The 19,758-nt window shown below is 42.5% G+C and overlaps 1 protein-coding gene across 1 annotated transcript in view; it reads right to left on the reverse strand.

Annotated features, from left to right (window-relative positions):
• LOC147658894 (glomulin-like) overlaps positions 1 to 19,758 on the reverse strand; it is a gene marked incomplete at its 3' end in the record, with an annotated part of 250,879 nt that overhangs the window by 157,054 nt on the left and 74,067 nt on the right. The window contains exon 4 of the mRNA XM_086952048.1: positions 4,731 to 4,856. Coding sequence (XP_086808174.1) covers positions 4,731 to 4,856 — 126 coding nt within the window. The remainder of the gene's footprint in view (positions 1 to 4,730; positions 4,857 to 19,758) is intronic.

Genomic DNA, 19,758 nt, shown 5'->3' on the forward strand with positions numbered 1-19,758 from the left:
ATTTTTGCTCCCATTTGTTCAGCTAACACAATAAGAGGGGTGAGATATACATTAAAAAGGAGGGGGCTCAATATAGAGCCCTGGGGTACTCCTGTAGTGAGGGGTTTGGTCGAGGATGAGTAGGGTGGGATCCAGACCTGCTGAGACCTGTCTGATAAGAAAGATTTCACCCAATCCAATGTTGAGCCCAATATGCCGATGTTGGCCAGACGCGCCAGGAGTAGCGAGTGCGGAACAGTGTCGAACGCGGCAGAGAGGTCTAATAAAATCAGAGCCGCTCTGCCGCCACTGTCTAAGCACTCCCTGATCGCCTCTGTAACCTCTACAAGCGCTGTCTCCGTGCTATAGGCTGCACGGAAGCCAGACTGGGCTGGATGTAACGCCCCTGAGGATTCCACAAAGGCATTGAGCTGGGAAAATGCAAGTTTCTCACCAATTTTTGCCATAGCTGGCAGAAGAGAAATAGGTCTATAATTACTCGGCACCGCTGGGTCCGCTCCTGTTTTCTTTAGCAGTGGCAAAAGCTTGGCCTGTTTCCATTCTTTGGGGACTGTTGCAGTACCAAATGAAAGTCCTATTATTTGAGAGACCTCAGGAGCCACTATTTCAGCTGCTTCGGCCAACACCCGGGCCGGGCAGATATCCCCAGGGGCGCCAGATTTTAGTGATTTAATTGCTCCCAAGGTATCTGCAATCGAAGGGGGGATAAATCTCTCCATGGTGACGATGAGAGGAATCTTAGTTTCATCGTTGGCTATCTTCTCATTTCCTCCTCCAATTATTCTCAGACTGTGTTGGATATTAGCAATTTTTGTTAGGAAGAAGGAGGAGAGATTTTCACACCATTCGGTAGAAGGGCTCATGGATATCTGCTCAGCGCAGGGAGAGAGAAAGCTCTTAACTATCGAAAAGATTTCGCGACTATTGTTACTGGCTCTCTCAATTCTTCTTGAGAAATACTCAGTTTTTGCATGTTTAATGCTAACATAGTATTCTCGCTGAGCTGAGCGATACAATGCTTTAGCCTGAGGGCAGTAAGCTATCCTCCAAACTCGCTCCAGTTTCTTGCAGGCTAATTTGAGAGTACGGAGATGAGGCGAGTACCAAGGTTGTGAGGGGGTCATCCTATTTCTGCCAGAGTCCGCTCTCTTCGAAGAGGAGGACACTGCCGCTTTCATCCAACTATCATAAGTCTGCAACGCAGAATCCAAATCTGCCCCTAAGATGGGCCTATTTAAATCAAGATAGGTCATTAGATTACCCACGTTGATTTTTGGGGGGCCCATTGTTTTTGCAGACCTGGGAAGATCTCTCAAAGCAGCCCATGAGAATCTAATAAGCTGATGGTCCGTCCAAGTAACAATTTGGGGGGCCTCGACCATCAGAGGAAAGTTAGAGCATACAACGTCTAAGATGTGGCCCCCTGAATGGGTAGGGGAGGACACCCATTGAGTAAGGGAGGCCAGATCGAAGGCGTTATATAGCAACTTACTTTCTCGTCGATCCTGAACGTCGACATGAATATTAAAATCACCGAGCATTAAAAAGCGTGAGAACCTCAGGGCGCGGGGGACAAGAGTCTCTAATAGAGCTTTAAGAAAGGGACCGGAGGGAACAGGGGGCCGGTAGATAAGGGAACCACCCAGTGTGAAATGAGGGGATAAACATAGGGAAAAATTCATAATCTCACCTTCTGCTAAATCATCTGAGTCCTCCACCTTAAGAGCCCAGCAGTCTCTGAAAATAATCGCTAACCCACCGCCCCTACCAACCATCCTGTCCTTCCGTCGAATTTTGAACCCTCTAGGGATTGCCAGTTCAATATCAGGAGCACAAGAGTCATTCAGCCACGTTTCAGTGATGAATAACAAATCTAGTGTACCATCTTCTAGCAGGGAGTAAATATCAGAGGCATGTTTGCTCAAAGAGCGGGAGTTAATTAAGGCAGCTGAAATAGAGCCCTGCTCAGAGCCGGATTCAGAGCGGATAGTATCCTTTATACAGCAAGCAAAATTGCAGGCGGGGCACGGGGTAAGGCTTACTGGGTCAATAGTAGTGCAGTTTGAACTTTTTTCCAATATAGGGCGGAGCGCCATCAAAGTCGCACGGGTATATTTAATGGTAGATCTGGGCAGGGTCGATAGATGACAGCCAGCCCGTCCTGCGTCCGCCACGTCCGAGGCGCGGACGGGCGCAGACGGGCTGACCTTTGGCTTACCTTCGGCGCGCCTAAGGCGCGCCCGCCATGCGCGCCCGCTGCGCGCTGGAGCAGGCATGCTAATTTTATGCCGCGTCCTCTCTCCACCAGCTAGAACGCTGCCACCAGTTCTGCTGGGGAGAAGGACTACCCTCAAGATGGCCGCCCACCCTCGCCACAACCGAGATAGCAGCTGCGGTAAAAGGGGCCAGGAGAGGCTTACACAAGATAGACGGGTGAGTCAAAGCTCACTCGCGATGTACCTGCACAATTTAAAAGGGTTAGGCAGAGTAAAATACAGTTTTTAAAAATACGATCTTTGCACAGTAAAAGAATGAACACACAGTTTTAAAATCACCGCTGTTCGAAATATGGCCACAAGCAAAGCGGGAGTAACAGGGAGCTGCCACCACCCTTAAACACACCGCAAAGACTGTCGGCCTCGGCTGAATTTATGCCGCGTCCTCTCTCCACCAGCTAGAACGCTGCCACCAGTTCTGCTGGGGAGAAGGACTACCCTCAAGATGGCCGCCCACCCTCGCCACAACCGAGATAGCAGCTGCGGTAAAAGGGGCCAGGAGAGGCTTACACAAGATAGACGGGTGAGTCAAAGCTCACTCGCGATGTACCTGCACAATTTAAAAGGGTTAGGCAGAGTAAAATACAGTTTTTAAAAATATGATCTTTGCACAGTAAAAGAATGAACACACAGTTTTAAAATCACCGCTGTTCGAAATATGGCCACAAGCAAAGCGGGAGTAACAGGGAGCTGCCACCACCCTTAAACACATTAAGCATTGTTTATTAAAGGCAATCACTGTAAAATTATAATGGACAACTTTTAAAGAAAGTTACAAAAGTGCACATGCATGTCCAAGATCTAGCATGGGTGCAGAGTTATGACTTTTGGGAATTTGCTCGAGTTTACAGAAGTTGGGCTAGAAACCTGGCAAACGTATGAATTCCATTTTTGCAAGAGAAATATACAGGGATGTATTTGCTCATTGGAAAATCAGCCAGGGAAATGCAAATGCTATAACTTTTTTTTTTTAAAAACCCAATCACAACACCCCCACCTTTCCCACAGTGGAAAAGGTTTTGCTATTTACTTTCTCAGGTGTAAATTTCTAATGTTTTTCAGGGTGGGAAAGGGGTTACAGATCAAAGGGTGAATACTGGTAAACATGCAAGTCTGAAGGTGTGCAGAAGCTCAAGAGTATTTCAGCTATGTTTAACTACCACTTCCAGCCTTCTTCATGCAAATAAATGGTTTCATGAGTGAAAAATCAAATTTACACATTTAAATTGCTTAGAGAACGGGTCCATAGCATCTTGAATTCGGCGTAAACTTGCAGAGGTCATTTAGTTGAATGAAAGATGGAAATGTCCAACTAGATAGATGTTCCAAATTAGGGAGAATAGGGAAATGAAGCACAGATAAAATGATATATCCATGAACTACATTATGTGGTCATGGTCAGACTGCGAGTTTTCTCATTGATCCTAGACACTTGGCTGCACGTATAATATAGGTTTAGTCAAATAAAATGCATGATTATAGCAAATTTGCTAGAGGAATTCACAAGAAGCTAGAAAGAAGCTTTGAAAGAAATCAACATATTCTGATCTCTGAATATGCCAGCACTTTCATTATTCTAGAAGTGTGATTATAGCAGAGCTCTACCTTGTTCAGAAACCTGACCTATACACAAAGCCAATTCATTAACTGAGCCTTTGCATATGCAGAGGCGTTCAATGGTCAAACGTTTGATACAACAGTCTTGGTATGTCCAGCTTCTGGTATAATCAAAAAGGTGGCATAATCAGAGCCTTACCGGAATCCAAATCCTATATGTGCCCTGGCATAACAGAGAAGCTATTATCAGAGCTCTGACATAATGAGACTGCTGCCCAAATTTGTCATCTCGCAGTATCGCACCAAATAGTACAATTCCTTTTTTTTTTTAACAGACAATTATTTTTCTGAGGTATCTCATCCCTTTGACAAGAAGATATATTTTTTTATTCTGTGTGTTAAGAACATTGCTGTTTGGCAACCGGTTTTCATGGTTCAAATCAAATGTCAATATTGTGATAGGAAAAATTAATTGGTGGGTTATATTGATATATGTGGTAAGGTGGCATATTCGTGGCAGTAAACACAGTTTACTCCGAATCCGGAACAGCGCATGCAATTACAACTCCGTTGTTACAATGACCACGTTGTTACAACACATGCCATTACTCCGCAAGTCTGAACAGCGACTTGCTCTGGGGTCAGAAGGTGTTGGATTTCAAATCCAACACCTTCCCTACTGTTGCACCGACTAGAGTTGGAATAGTAAATTATACTATTTCAACATCCAGCGCACCCCAGAGATTAAGTCGTTGCTCCGACTTGCGGAGTAATGGCATGCATTGTTACAATGCGGTCGTTGTAAGGACTGCCTTGTAACTGCATGCAGAAAGAAAACATGTGTGGTAAGGTGGCATATTCTGCTGTGACATCGTATGTAAAAACACTTTCACTTGCCTTGTTTTTCTCATCTTGAATAATTTCTAACACTTGAGTTGTGTAGCCTTCATCTAAACACTTCTGGCCTGCGGCCTGAAACAGATTGAAATCCTCTTCCTTGAACTCCTCCTCTTGCAAAGTTTGCTGGAACAAACAAGTTAATATAAATAGTAATCATGCATCTGAATGGGGCATAAATGGCATACACTGAACAAAACTTCAAAAGGTGTCTACTACTGTGCTGCACTCTGCATATAATTTACCAGTACCACTGAGCATTTTCCTTGGCACGGCATCTTACACATATTAACTGATAGAGGGTCTTACGTCCAATAACTCCTGCAGATATGCACAAGTATGATTTCTCATTACAAGAGAAAATAAAAGGTTAGAATTACTGGATAAGTTTACTGCATTCAAGAAATAAATACAGAAATTTAGGAACGTTGGTCTAGAGCTTATGACATCTTCCAGAGGGTAATAATGCATGCAACAAGAGCTACCCATGAATCAGCAGGACCTGGGTTCACATATCATAGTAAAGACAACCGTCCAACCGGTTCTCATTTAAGCACATATTTACTATGAGACAAACAGAACGTTCACTTTATGTGGAACAAACAAAGCACACTTAAGTCCAAAATGAACATTTAATGTAAAAGGAGAAACATTTTCTTAAAAACCAAAATCATTTAACAGTAAATATACAACGTACATACGTAGAAAATTGACAAACAGATTGTATAGTGTCCCAAAATGAGGAATCATACAGTTGAAAAGAATCTAAAGTCGTGGACAACACTTTCAAGCTATGTGTTCCCGACCACAAGTGAATCGTTGGAATATACCACAATACATCAACTTTTCACATACTGAACCAACACTAAATTATGTGCAAAAGGGGTCTCCTTTTATATCAAGAGGGCAGAGACTATACTGACTTAACTACAGCCCATGACATAGGATCTGTGCAAGCAGGTACAGGGCCTCACTGAGTGAGTCAGGTACCTGAATGCTGACTGGAGGTCACCGTCAGGAGGAATATCATCCGAGTGGCTGGATAGCCAAAGAAAGTAGATGGAACAGACATGGTATCTTTCTTGTAAATATGGTTGGCTATGATGACAACAGAAGGGCTATCCTCAGTCTATTCCCAGGAAAGAGCACGTAGTGTGTGGCCAAGCCAGCACTAACCTGAGCGCCCCCACAGCCAGTTACGAAACAGCTGTTAAGTTATTAAGACCATTGCCTACTACTGAAAAAAAAGAGAGTAATTGGAAATAGTAAAATGAGGATACTCCCAGATGTCAGAGTTGCAGTGCAACAAGAGAAAGCATCATTCAAAGCAAAAAAAAACTCTGAGACAGTGGCCAGATATAAGCCCTAATGTTTCCTGCCAAACTAAAAAATGGTGGGCAATGTGATGTGGTGCTTTACAGATCCGCAAGAAGTGTGAGAATGATTTGAAGCTTATGAAGCTGAAACTCAAGTTAAGAACTCCACTGACAGGTGACAAACTCCGAGACCAAAGAAAAGTCAGACCAAGAGAATAGGCTCTAATTGACCAATGTGTCAACAGCACAGCAGGGGAGGGAACAGATGGCTGTAGCATCAGCGAGTCTACATGTACAATACACAAAGGAAGAATCCATGGATGCAACAGAAAAGGTTTGTCTTCTAAACCAGACCAGGACTACCCTCCAGAGGGTGACGATGATCTCCTGAGCATTACTCCTGGATATGTAGACAACCTAATTTAAATGTTGAACCATGGACCTGGCCAACACAGGTTAGAGTGTGGCACAGAGAACATCCATATGTGGGGAACTCGGATTTAGAGGACAATAATTATGGTAAATACTGAGGCAGCTGGATTTCGAGGTTTTCTCCTCCTTTAAATCAATTTCAATTAGTGGATACATATAGTGCGTTATACGTTTATTTATGGATAGAGAATGTTGGTCTTCAGTACTGTGGTAGGGTTTGCTGTGGATTTTTATTGTTCAAAAAGCTTTGCATGCCCAAGAAGTGAAAGTAGACAAATAGTTTTCATAATGGGAAAAATATCTATGCAAGACAAGTACACTGGGCAGAGGCCCCCCAACCAAAGTCATGGTGCAGTGGGACTCGAGTGCCCAACGGAACAGATTCATACACAAAGGTACTCTGAAAACCTTTAGATTCCTGACATGGAATAGAGGGGAGATGAACAGTGCAGTAAAAATGTCAAAGATATAATATGTTAAAAATAAAACAACACGTTGAGAAGCCCAAAGTCCAAATAGTGTTTAATGCAAACCAGCACTGCCACTTTGTATTATTTTTAAATTCACATTGATGTATTGTGACATCTCAAGCGAGCGCTCAGAAAGACCTACATTGTAAATTGAGCACCGTACAATTGTTCTTGGGTTTTTGATTTTCTACACCCCATACACGCATTAAGCGGACACAATACATTTGAATTTTTGACAATGTTGGGACAATCGTTTTCATTTCATATTGTAATGTTTTCTTTCTGAAAACTAATAATAATCATGCTTGCATATTTGAAATACCTGCAAAACGGACTAATGATTAATATATGTGCTTCCGTGGGGTGACCCATGATGTATGTGGGACTATAGTTCCCATGATGCCCCATATTGCATTTAATGGGCTAGTGTATAAAAGGTGTACCAAAGGAAGGACAAGACTTAGTAGTAGAAATGTGTCGGTCAGTGTGAGAAGAGGTGCTTTAATAATACATAATTGCTACTAACTGAACCTCCAGGAATGTAGCATCTATCGTCATTGTGATTTACATATATATACATACATATATATATATATATATATATATATATATATATATATATATATATATATAGTGAACAAGACAACTCTCACCGAAACACGTTGACACTTGTCTTATACTGCACTTTATGCAAAATAAATGTAATAGCTGGATACTGAATACTTTGCTCTTTGAAGCGTTGGGAGAGGAGTAGGGAGATATGTATATATTTATTCTAATGGTGGTGACCAGTAGGTAGTTATAGTTACGACCTAGTTTCCATAGGGAGAGCGTTTTTTGTTTTGTGAATAACTTTGGCACGTTTCACAAATCTTCACAAAACGTCCAAAACTATTTTGCCAGTCACTTAGGCCGCAGTCTATACAGTTTCAGGGAGATCCGTCAAAGTGGGGGCTGGGGAAAAGGGGGGACCCAAAATGCGTTTACCCCATGCAGTTTCCCATAGGGATTTTACACACGTCTACAGCCTGAACCGCTGAACAAAATTACACCAAATTTAGCAGAAAGCTAGATCTTAGTCCAGAACAAGTGCTTTTTGTAATTTGGTGTAAATCTGTTCAGTAGTCTTGAAGTTATTAAAGTAAAAAAGATTTATGTATATCTAGAGTCGCGAATCAGGGGGAAGACATTATATATATATATATATATATATATATATATATATATATATATATATATATATATATATATATCTCCAATTCGTTATGTTCGGCAGAAGCTGAACGTCGCCATGACCCTTCCGCTTGCGGCAGTGGTTTGTGTAGAGGTGGCGAACCTTAAATTCAATCACAGGAATACTGTTCTTTTTCAGTGTTGTCAATTGAAAACAGCAAAGCACGAACTCCAATCTGCATGAAAAGTCTGTTTTCACTTTTTATGATTTTAATGTATCACGTTTATTATTATTTAAACCAATCACAATCCACTAACGCCACTCGTGCCCAAGGGACTAGATCCCAAAACGCGTAGAGTGGATTTGCCAATGTATTTTGCTAAATAAAATACCACTTCTCATGCAGATTGGAGTTTTCAGTTGACAACACTGAAAAAGAACAGTATTCTTATAGTTGAATATATATATATATACATATATATATTCACTGAAAAAACCATAGGTTTCACACCAGTTATAGTTAGGAATTAGCATTTAAAAAACCTATTAAATTCACTGAAAAAACATAGGTTTCACACCAGTTATAGTTAGCTGGAAATTTTATTGACATAAAACCATTGAAATTCCCACGTTCTAGTTAGTTGGACTCACTATAACTTGCGCGCCTGCAATGCACTGCTGATGACGTCACATATTACATCACTCATGACATGGTCAGTGACATCACTCATGACATCACTGATGACGCCATCCAGTGAATGTGTGTCTTTCTGAAAAATAAATTTGTTTTGTATATGTATTTGTAAAGTACGATGGAAGAATAAATGGTTAAATAAGTGTGTAAATGGATGTTTGTTTTTAAAAGAATTGATTGGTTACCTGCCTTATTAAGTGTATCTTAGTGAATACATATATTAGCAAGTAACTTTTAAATATTGAAATGTATGTATCAGTGTTTCACTTTGTGTACAAGTGGCTGTATGGGTTGGTGACTGACTCACTGTTTGTATGAGTTTTGAAGACAGCATATGTACAGGACTGTATGGATGGATGAGTGTGTATATGTGTATGTTAGTGAGTAAACGACTGTCTCACTATTGTCTTTTTCAGTAACGACATATGTTTTAATCTAGTATATGTAAGTATTGATTTATAAAAGTGAGTATATGTGAGAGTGAGAGATTATAAGAGTTCCTGTTTAAATAAGTATGTATTTATATAAGTGATTGTTTAAGAGAGTAAGTATGTGTAAGTATTCTTAGAAATAAAGTGGTTGTGTGTGTATTGCTGTATATGCAAATAAATGGATGTTCAATAGTTTTTTTGCATGTGTGAATATGTGTGTGAGTAACTTTTGGATGACTGTCGAAGTGTAACAGGATGTATAGGTGTATCACTACATATAATGAGTGAGTATATGTATGAGTGACTATAGAACTGTTGGTGAATGAGTGGATGTGTATATAGATGGTGGAATTACTGAATTGTTTGTTGTAACTGGTATGGTATCTCCATTTTTTTGAAAAAGTTAAATACTATTTTTGAATATGTGTTTCAAGGCTTACATTACACTGAAGGGAGGTCTCTCACTCTGTCACAAGGATGGTGTCATCAGTGATGTCATGAGTGATGTCACTGACCATGTCATGAGTGATGTAATATGTGACGTCATCAGCAGTGCATTGCAGGCGCGCAAGTTATAGTGAGTCCAACTAACTATAACGTGGGAATTTCTTTTTTTTTTTTATTATTATTTTTAAAGAGACCAGATATTAAACAATACAGAACTGCAATTAAACTACTGAATCGGCTATACAAAATTCTTAAACAAGACAGTAAAAGTAAAAAAGCATATACATACATCAACCATTAAATCGCCAAATGAGAGGGATAATACAACAAAAGTATACAACCAAAAAGGCACTTTTCAGGAGCATATGAATAGAATAAACATACAAACATATTATCCTGCTATCCAGAACAATTTAACTTTACAGGAACACACATTCACTGGATGATGTCATCAGTGATGTCATTTGAGATGTCATCAGTGATGTCATCAGTGATGTCACTGACCATGTCATGAATGATGTAATATGTGACATCATCAGCAGTGGATTGCGGGCGCGCAAGTTATAGTGAGTCCAACTAACTATACCGTGGGAATTTCAATGGTTTTATGTCAATAAAATCTCCAGCTAACTATAACTGGTGTGAAACCTATGGTTTTTTCAGTGAATTTAATAGGTTTTTTAAATGCTAATTCCTAACTATAACTGGTGTGAAACCTATGGTTTTTTCAGTGAATTTCATAGGTTTTTTAAATGCTAATTCCTTTCTATATCGAGTTCCTAAGCTATGTTTTTTTTTACAATTTGCTGTTTTGTGTAAGTATTAATTTTAAAGTTTTTTTTTAATCATTTTTTTCTGGGGCGCTCTGGGTGCGCGCTCCGGTAAGCTCTCCGGTAAGCTCTCCGGTAAGCTCTCCGGTAAGCGCACCCAGAGCGCTGCTTTCGTTCGTGAAAAAAATATGAATGAAAAGTTAGTAATAACGCAAAACATTTCGTACCATACAAATAAAAGCAGGTTTTTTTTTATAAGGAAATGAAAATGATTATGCATTTCCGTAAAACTATGATGACGTCACTTCGGCGCACAACGTAAGCGCCCCCGGAAGCGCCTACGTTCGCGCCGCGTGTGCGCCCCCGGAAGCACCTACGTTCGCGCCGCGTAAGCACCCCGGAAGCGCCTACGTTCGCGCCGCGTATGCGCCCCGGAAGCGCCTACGTTCGCGCCGCGTGTGCACACCCGGAAGCGCTCCGGTGCGCGCAGCGTCAGCGCGTCAAGTCATGTGACCTTAAAATAACACTTTTCATTGGTTGCTAACAGTTTTTTTTACAAAGAATGAAATCCCCACCCATTTCCTTCACTTCTTCTTTCACTTTTGTGACTGCAAGACCTGCCTTTTTGCTCCTGGATCTTTCTTGGTTTTACCATGGCTGCCAGAGAATCCAGCAGTGATGAAGAACCTGAATTCATCAATGAAGAGCCTCCTCAACGAAAGGTGAAGGAACATTTTATTTGGAAATTTTTTAAAATACCACCTAACCAAAAAAAGGTGAATGCTCCAAAAGTGGAGTGCAGGATCTGCAAAGAAGTCCTGTCACGGGGTAACCCCTTAAAAAAATACTCATTTGGAAACTTCACGATGCTGCGCCATGTGGAGAGGAAGCACCCCCAGAATTTTGCCCGGGAAAGTGTCAGGGCTCTGGCACAAGAGGTTCCCAGTGATGGGGCCTCTACATCCACCGGAGGAGCAACTTCTTCTGGGAGGGGGCAATCGCAGGAGCTGGTGCCAAACATTCAACCTGCTTTTAACCATGGTGTCCTGAGATGCAGATACTCCAATCAACTCCTCACCTATGGGGAGCAAAGTGTCCAGCTCATGGTTCCAGCATTGGAGAACCATCACTGCCCTTCCCACCCCTAATTTTTTTTGTTTTTTGTGCTCCTGTTGAGCAGTTTCCATTCCCTGTTTTTGTTCCTGTTTAGAAAAAAGAAGAAAACAAAAAGTTCTTTTCAGAACTACCTCTAATTCTCATCAAAGAGCTATATTCTTAAAAAAATGAAAAAGAGTAAGTGAACTAGAGTGCATTGATAATGGAAAGGAAAATGAGTAAGAAAGAACAGAAAGGTATGAGAGGAGAAAGGAAGTGAAGTAGGAGGACTGAAAGAAGGTGAGTGTTAGGAAAGAAAGTAAGGAGAAGAAGAGTGAATATGGGGAATGTTGATATTCAAAGAAAATGTTGAAAAGGAACAGGGGTGTGGAAGGGTAAGAAAAGATGCATTGCTGGAGTTGAAGGCAGAAGGCCTCATTTATGAAGCCATGCGTCACTTTAACGCCACCAAAGCGTCACTTTTTGTGACGCATCAGTCGAATAAAAAATGCACCTTATTTATTCATATTTACAAAGTGGCGACATTGTGAACTGGTAACGTGAGGCCTATGGAACCCTGGTCAGGATACACTAGACGCCGGGATTACATGCTTGATAACTGTATACCTTACTGCCCAGTTCCTACGCAAGGGACTGGCAGGAACATTTGAGCGGGGGGAGTGGAGACCGGGAGGGGGGCGATGGGAGGGAGAGGGTAGAGACCTGCTGTTTTAAGGGACGTTTCTGGTTTATTGTTTTCTCTTTCTGTGGCTTGTTCAAAAGCAAGAGTTCTATTGAGGGGTGTTATGTCCAACAACATCAGAAAAGTTGCGTGACTGACGGCCAGAGCGGAATGTTGACGCTCTACCGTGTGCTGATCCTTTGCATGTGTGATCCTTCTGATGCAACAATAAAAAGAATTAAAAAAAATATATATATATATATATTTACAAAGTGGCGCATCTAGGTAAATGCGTCACTTTGTAAACCCCTGCCCCACATTATTCCTACATCAGGTGTAATGTATGCAAAAGGGACGTATTGACGCAAGAAAGGGTCGTACAGATGACGCAGTGAAATCTATGAGATATCACTGCGTCACTTTTATGACGCTATTGCGTCCAAATCTTACGCCTGTTTCACAGCAGGCGTGCAGGCCCTTTCACATGGGGCTTGGCCCCATGTGAAAGGATACATTGCTGGAGTTGCTTCATTTTTGTGACACACTCCAGCAATGCTTCACTTTTGCGCTTACAGATACGTCTGAAATACTGACGTATCTAAAAGAACTTCCAACATAATACGTCATAAATTTAATATATATAAATATAGCGCAACGAGGCGCTGGAGTGCGTCACAAAAGTGACGCAACTCCAGTAATGCGTCCTTTCACATGGGGAAAACACCATGTGAAAGATCTTGCGTCAGTCTTACACCTGCTGTGAGGCAGGCGCAAGATTTTGACGCAACAGCATCCTAAAAGTGACGCAGTGAAATCTCATAGATTTCACTGCATCACTATTACGAAGCTTTTTGCGGGGGAACGCCCCCTCTGCATACATTATACCTGACGCAGGTATAATGTGGCGCAGGGTTTTAAAAAGTGACCCATCTACCTAGATGCGTCACTTTTTAAATATAGCGCAACGAGGCGCTGGAGTGCGTCACAAAAGTGACGCAACTCCAGTAATGCGTCCTTTCACATGGGGAAAACACCATGTGAAAGGTCTTGCGTCAGTCTTACACTGCTGTGAGGCAGGCACAAGATTTTGACGCAACAGCACCCTAAAAGTGACGCAGTGAAATCTCATAGATTTCACTGCGCCACTATTACGAAGCTTTTTGCGGGGGAACGCCCCCTCTGCATACATTATACCTGACGCAGGTATAATGTGGCGCAGGGTTTTAAAAAGTGACCCATCTACCTAGATGCGTCACTTTTTAAATATAGTGCAACGAGGCGCTGGAGTGCGTCACAAAAGTGACGCAACTCCAGTAATGCGTCCTTTCACATGGGGAAAACACCATGTGAAAGGTCTTGCGTCAGTCTTCCACCTGCTGTGAGGCAGGCACAAGATTTTGACGCAACAGCATCCTAAAAGTGACGCAGTGAAATCTCATAGATTTCACTGCGTCACTATTACGAAGCTTTTTGCGGGGGAACGCCCCCTCTGCAGACATTATACCTGACGCAGGTATAATGTGGCGCAGGGTTTTAAAAAGTGACCCATCTACCTAGATGCGTCACTTTTTAAATATAGCGCGACGAGGCACATTTTTTTACACCGCTGGTGCGTCACAAAAAGTGACGCACAGGCGGCGCATAACTGTTGCAAGGCCTTCATAAATAAGGCCCTGGATTTTCCCCGTGCTTCGCTCCCCGGTGCGCTTCCCGGGCGCTCCCCCCGCGCAAATCGAATTTTTTTTTTTTTAAATGCCCCGCGGGACCCTATTTTAGCCCCCACATCAAACCTAGGGGGTCAGGAGGGGGTCTACCCTGCCCCCTTATAGTCATTTCTCCCTTTTTTTTATGTCACCTCTCATGTCTCGATCCTACCGAGACACAAGATGGCGGCCGCTCCGGACTGTTAAGAATGTTTACAGACACCCGTGAGCCAATCAGCTTTCCGCGCGCAAGTCGCGTGTCGCGCCTGGTGCGCTCCCCGGTGCGCGCACCGGAGCGCGCCTATAGATATATATATTTTTTTTAATCTAAATTACTCAAAATCCACTGGAGCACATATCTTGAGACATAGCAAAGGCACTTCGGGCTACCAGTCCATACAATTTTGCCAAGTTTGGTGGAAATCCATTCAGCCGTTCGGGCTGAAAGTGAAATCGACCGCCCTATGGAAATTAACATGGGGAAAACGCGTTTTGGGACCCCCCTTTTATCTCGGCCCCCGCTTGACGAATCCCCCCCAAACTTTCAGGGAAGGACCGGAACGCCGCGAGGCCATTTTGAGGAACTTTTCAATCAGATTCGTCAACCGGCGCCAAAGTTATTCCAAATAGAATTTTGAGATTTAACATTGAAAAAAATCCTAACTATAACTACCTACTGGCGACCGCCAGTAGGTAATATATACACACACATATATATATATACACACACACATATATATATATACATACATATACATACACACATATATATATATATATATACATACACACATACATATATACACATACATATATACATACATATATACATACACACATATATACATATATACATACACACATATATACACATACATACATATATACACATACATACATACATATATACACATACATACATACATATATACACATACATACATACATATATACACATACATACATACATATATACACATACATACATACATATATACACATACATACATACATATATACACATACATACATACATATATACACATACATATATACACATACATACATATAATATATATATATTCACTGAAAAAACCATAGGTTATAGACCATATATAGTTAGGGATTAGCATTTACAAAACCTTATTTTACTCGCACAAAACCATTGAAATTCGCATATTGTTAGTTGCACTAACTATATATCGCGCACCCGCAATCCACTGCTGATGATGTCACATATTACATCATTCATGACATGGTCAGTGACATCACTGATGACATCAGTGTAGCATTAAACATCTTTGTCTACTCCTCAACACCAGGTCAATGCATAGACATGCACAGGAGATTTTTGATCTCCTTTCCACGGACAAACCTACCTGTCTTATGCTTACTGAGACATGGCTCAATGAGTCCTCTCACCCTGACATTGCTGCTGCCATCCCCTCTGAGTATAACATCTTTAGACAAGATAGAGATAAGGGTAGAGGGGGAGGAGTGGCCCTCGTGGTGAAAAAAACTCTCACGTGCTCAGTCATTCACAAGGGGACCATCACGGGCGCCGAATCCCTTGCCTTCACCCTATCCCTATCACCTCAGCAATCTGTCAAGGGGCTTTTAGTATATAGACCTCCGGGACCTGCGGGCTCCTTTTTTGAGGAACTCCAGCAAGTCATGTCTGCATTAGTTCTGAGATCTGAGCGGTGTTTATTGGCGGGAGACTTCAACTTCCAAATGGAAGATTGCTATGATCAGGATGCTATTAAGATGCTTGATGTTACGTCAGCCTTGGGCTTGCTCCCCTATCTTTCTGGCCCGACCCACGACAAAGGTCACACCTTAGACCAGGTCTTCTCCACTTCACCAATTGAGGTCACTGCACTGCTGCCAGTATTATGGTCCGATCATCGACTTGCCCATTTCCAAATTTTTGGCACTGAGAAACTAGCAAATACTGCTTTGAGACAGCAGGGTAGCAATTTCAGGGCTTATCATCGGGTGACCCCAGATCTGTTAGCCCAGGCCCTGGTGAACCATCCTGTGTCCTACACTGGTGACCTGGACAATGACCTCGAAACCCTGCAGACCTGGCTCTTAGCTAGATTGAATGAGCTTGCCCCTCCACAGCCCCCCCGATCCGGCATCAAACGGGTCTCGGCCCCTTGGTTTACGGTGGAGTTGGCCCACTCCCACAGACAATGCAAAGTCGCCGAACGGACGTGGAGAGCACAATATGATGCCGAGGCTAAACTGACTTACAGGTCTATGATTAAATCTTATCATAAACTAGTCCTACAGGGAAAGAAATGCTACTTCGCTAAAAGAATCGAGGAAGCAGCTAATTCCTGTAAGGAGATTTTCTCGATCGTAAGGGAATTTACTACCCTGAGATCGAACTCAGCACAGGAAGTTCCGGCTGAGACCTGGGCTGATACCATTGCTAATTTTTTTACCACCAAAATTAGGCAGATACAGGATTCCTTTCCCCCGAGACCGACAGTCGATCCCTCGACTTTGCCGGAAGAGCGAGTCCATCTGCCCACCTCTGGCCCTATCCTGGCGAACTTTCCGCCTCTCACGATATTCTCATCCCTAGCACTAATGAGGAATCTTAATTCTGGCTCACCACGTGACCCCTGCCCGGCCAAATTTTTGGCTAAAATGGCAGATGTTGTTAACCCCCTAGCCAACCCTATCCTGAATCTCTCCTTGAGTCAGGGAGCCATACCACATCCCTGGAAACAGGCTATGGTTATTCCTCTCCTTAAAAAGCCTAGCCTTCCCCCTGAAGTCCCGGCCAATTATAGACCTATCTCGCTCCTTCCAGCACTCACTAAAATCTTGGAGAAACATGTTCACAGCGTGCTCTCCAATTTCCTGGAGTCCAATGAGCTTCTCCACGCGTTTCAATCGGGTTTTCGACCTAACCTAAGCACTGAGACAGCGCTCTTGGAGGTTTCAGAGATTGTTAAGGAGTCGTTGGATGCCGGAGGCAGGGTGATGTTAGTTATGTTAGATCTGTCGGCGGCTTTTGACACCGTCCCCCATGAGGATCTCCTCATAAGACTACATGACATCGGTCTGAGGGGGACGGTGCTCAACTGGTTTCGCTCCTTTCTAGCCAACCGCCGACAAACGGTCTGGGCCTCCTCTGGATCTGCCGAAATGTCGCCTTTGGGAGTCGGAGTTCCTCAGGGCTCAGTACTGAGCCCTACTCTATTTAACATCTTTATGACCCCTCTGGCGGCATTGGTGGAGTCCTACGGGGCCCAGATCGTTTCATACGCTGACGACACCCAGCTTCTTTTCACCTGCCGGAAGAGCAAAGAATTCGATGGGGAAAGTATCCGTGAGTGCCTTGGGGCTGTTTTTTACTGGTTCCAACTGAACAGCCTCAAGTGTAACTCCGAGATACTTTTCTTTGGATGCCCATCGGAACCGGACTGGCATGGTTGGTGGCCTGCCGACATGTTCCCTCCAGCTCATTCTTCTGTGTCGGCCAAGAACTTGGGAATTAAAATTGACAACGGGCTTACGCTCAAATCCCAGGTGCTGACCCTTACAGGAACATGTTTTGGTATCCTCAGGATGCTTCGCAAGTTCTTTCCGCTGCTTTCTGAGGAACATCGGAGAATAACTGTCCAGGCCCTTATTGGATCCAGACTGGATTATGCTAATATCCTGTATCTGGGTCTTCCGGAATACCTCTTACAGCGTATGCAGGTGACCCAGAATGCAGCTGCACGCGCCATTTTTGGCCTGCATCGTCGTGCCAGTGCCTCGAACTTGCTGCAAACCTTACACTGGCTCCCCATACGGAAGAGGATAATATTCAAAGCCTTGACACTAGCGCACAAAGCCTTACACGCCACGGGTGCTAAATACCTACAAAAGAGGCTGGCTTTCTACCTACCGACACAATCTTTAAGATCGGAGTCGCTAGCGCTCGCAGTATTCCCCCGTATAAAGAAAGCCCGTATTGGAGGATGGTCTTTCAGGATGCTGGCCCCTCAGTTGTGGAATTCTTTACCGCTGTCCTTGCGGTCCACATCTAACTTGCTTGCTTTTAGGAAGGGTTTAAAGACCTGGCTCTTCACTGGCTAGATCTTCTTAGTTTTATCCTCTGGTTCTGCCTTCTTTTTATTTTTGTTATGTTTTATCAGTTTCCTTTCTGGGTCTGGAGCACAAAGCGCCGGGACACTCCTTTGGAGTAGCCGCACGCTATAGAAGACCCATAATAACATAACATAACATAACATCACTGATGACATCTCAAAATGACATCACTGATGACATCACTGATGACATCTCAAATGACATCACTGATGACATCTCATTTGACATTACTCATCACATCACTGATGAAATCATTCATGTGATAATACGATGAACCTCTTCAGATTCTAATATAACCTTAGATACAATCAGTGTAAACAGACACTCACAGACTGTCACTCATCCATGGAGTTACTCACACACCTAGTCAGTCATGCAAAAAATCAATCACACCAACATTTCCTCAACTATACAGTTATACACACCTTACTTATTCAAACATGTACTAACACATATTTACTCTCTTATACAATCCCTGATACAAGTTTACAATGATCCATACAGCCACTCACACATTCACTGGCTCTTATGCACAGTTATTTATATATGTCAACTCTCACATGTACTGTGTTTTACATATGTACTTACTTTGACATGTAGCACTGAGATATCCATTCACTCACCAATACACTCGTGCACACAGTCAACCGCCCATACAGCTGATTTCACATGCACTTTTGAACCCATACATCTAGTGAATCAACTGCTCACACATCTATGCACAGAGTTACACACCTCCCAGCCACCCACACACACACACTTAGCCTCCCATACAAATACTTGGGCAACCAATCAATAACCCATATAGTTACTCATATAGCTACTGATCAACACATGCAGCAGCTTACAGAACAACAGACATAATGATGCACAAATTAAGACAGTTTAGTCACTAACCCATGCACTCAGTGAGACACATTTAATCACTCACTCATACAGTCAGTCATGCACCTACTAAATCCTTCATCCATACACTTATACATCCACTCATTCTTCAATATGTAAGACATATTTTAACTTTACAGAAACATACAGTCAATGGATGTTGTCATCAGTGATGTCATCAGTGATGTCATTTGAGATGTCATCAGTGATGTCATCAGTGATGTCACTGACCATGTCATGAATGATGTAATATGTGACATCATCAGCAGTGGATTGCGGGTGCGCGATATATAGTTAGTGCAACTAACTATATATGCGAATTTCAATGGTTTTGTGCGAGTAAAATAAGGTTTTGTAAATGCTAATCCCTAACTATATATGGTCTATAACCTATGGTTTTTTCAGTGAATTTTCAAGGTTTTGTAAATGCTAATTCCTAACTATATATGGTCTATAACCTATGGTTTTTTCAGTGAATTTCAATGGTTTTTTAATAGCAAATATCAAAAGCAGAGGAGATGGTGTGCACTTCTCCGATGAGGGGAATAGAATATTCCTCCTGAATTTAAAACTGTGCATTGGAACCTACTTGTAGGTACCTAAATTAGCCACAGAACCCAATAGCTCTTTTCAGAGCTACCCTACCTCTGATCATTCAAAACGTTTATCTTTTTCTAACTTTTTTCACTATTTTTCATCAAAGTACGCTCCCCGGTTCACTTACCGGTGCGCGTACCGGGCGCTCATCGCGAAATTTTTCAATTTTTTTTTTTTTTGCCTATATGAGCGTCCTAAGCCCCCCTCAGAAAACCT

Source organism: Lissotriton vulgaris, unplaced genomic scaffold (assembly GCF_964263255.1).
Source record: "Lissotriton vulgaris unplaced genomic scaffold, aLisVul1.2 SCAFFOLD_1988, whole genome shotgun sequence".
In the NCBI taxonomy this organism is placed as follows: domain Eukaryota; kingdom Metazoa; phylum Chordata; class Amphibia; order Caudata; family Salamandridae; genus Lissotriton; species Lissotriton vulgaris.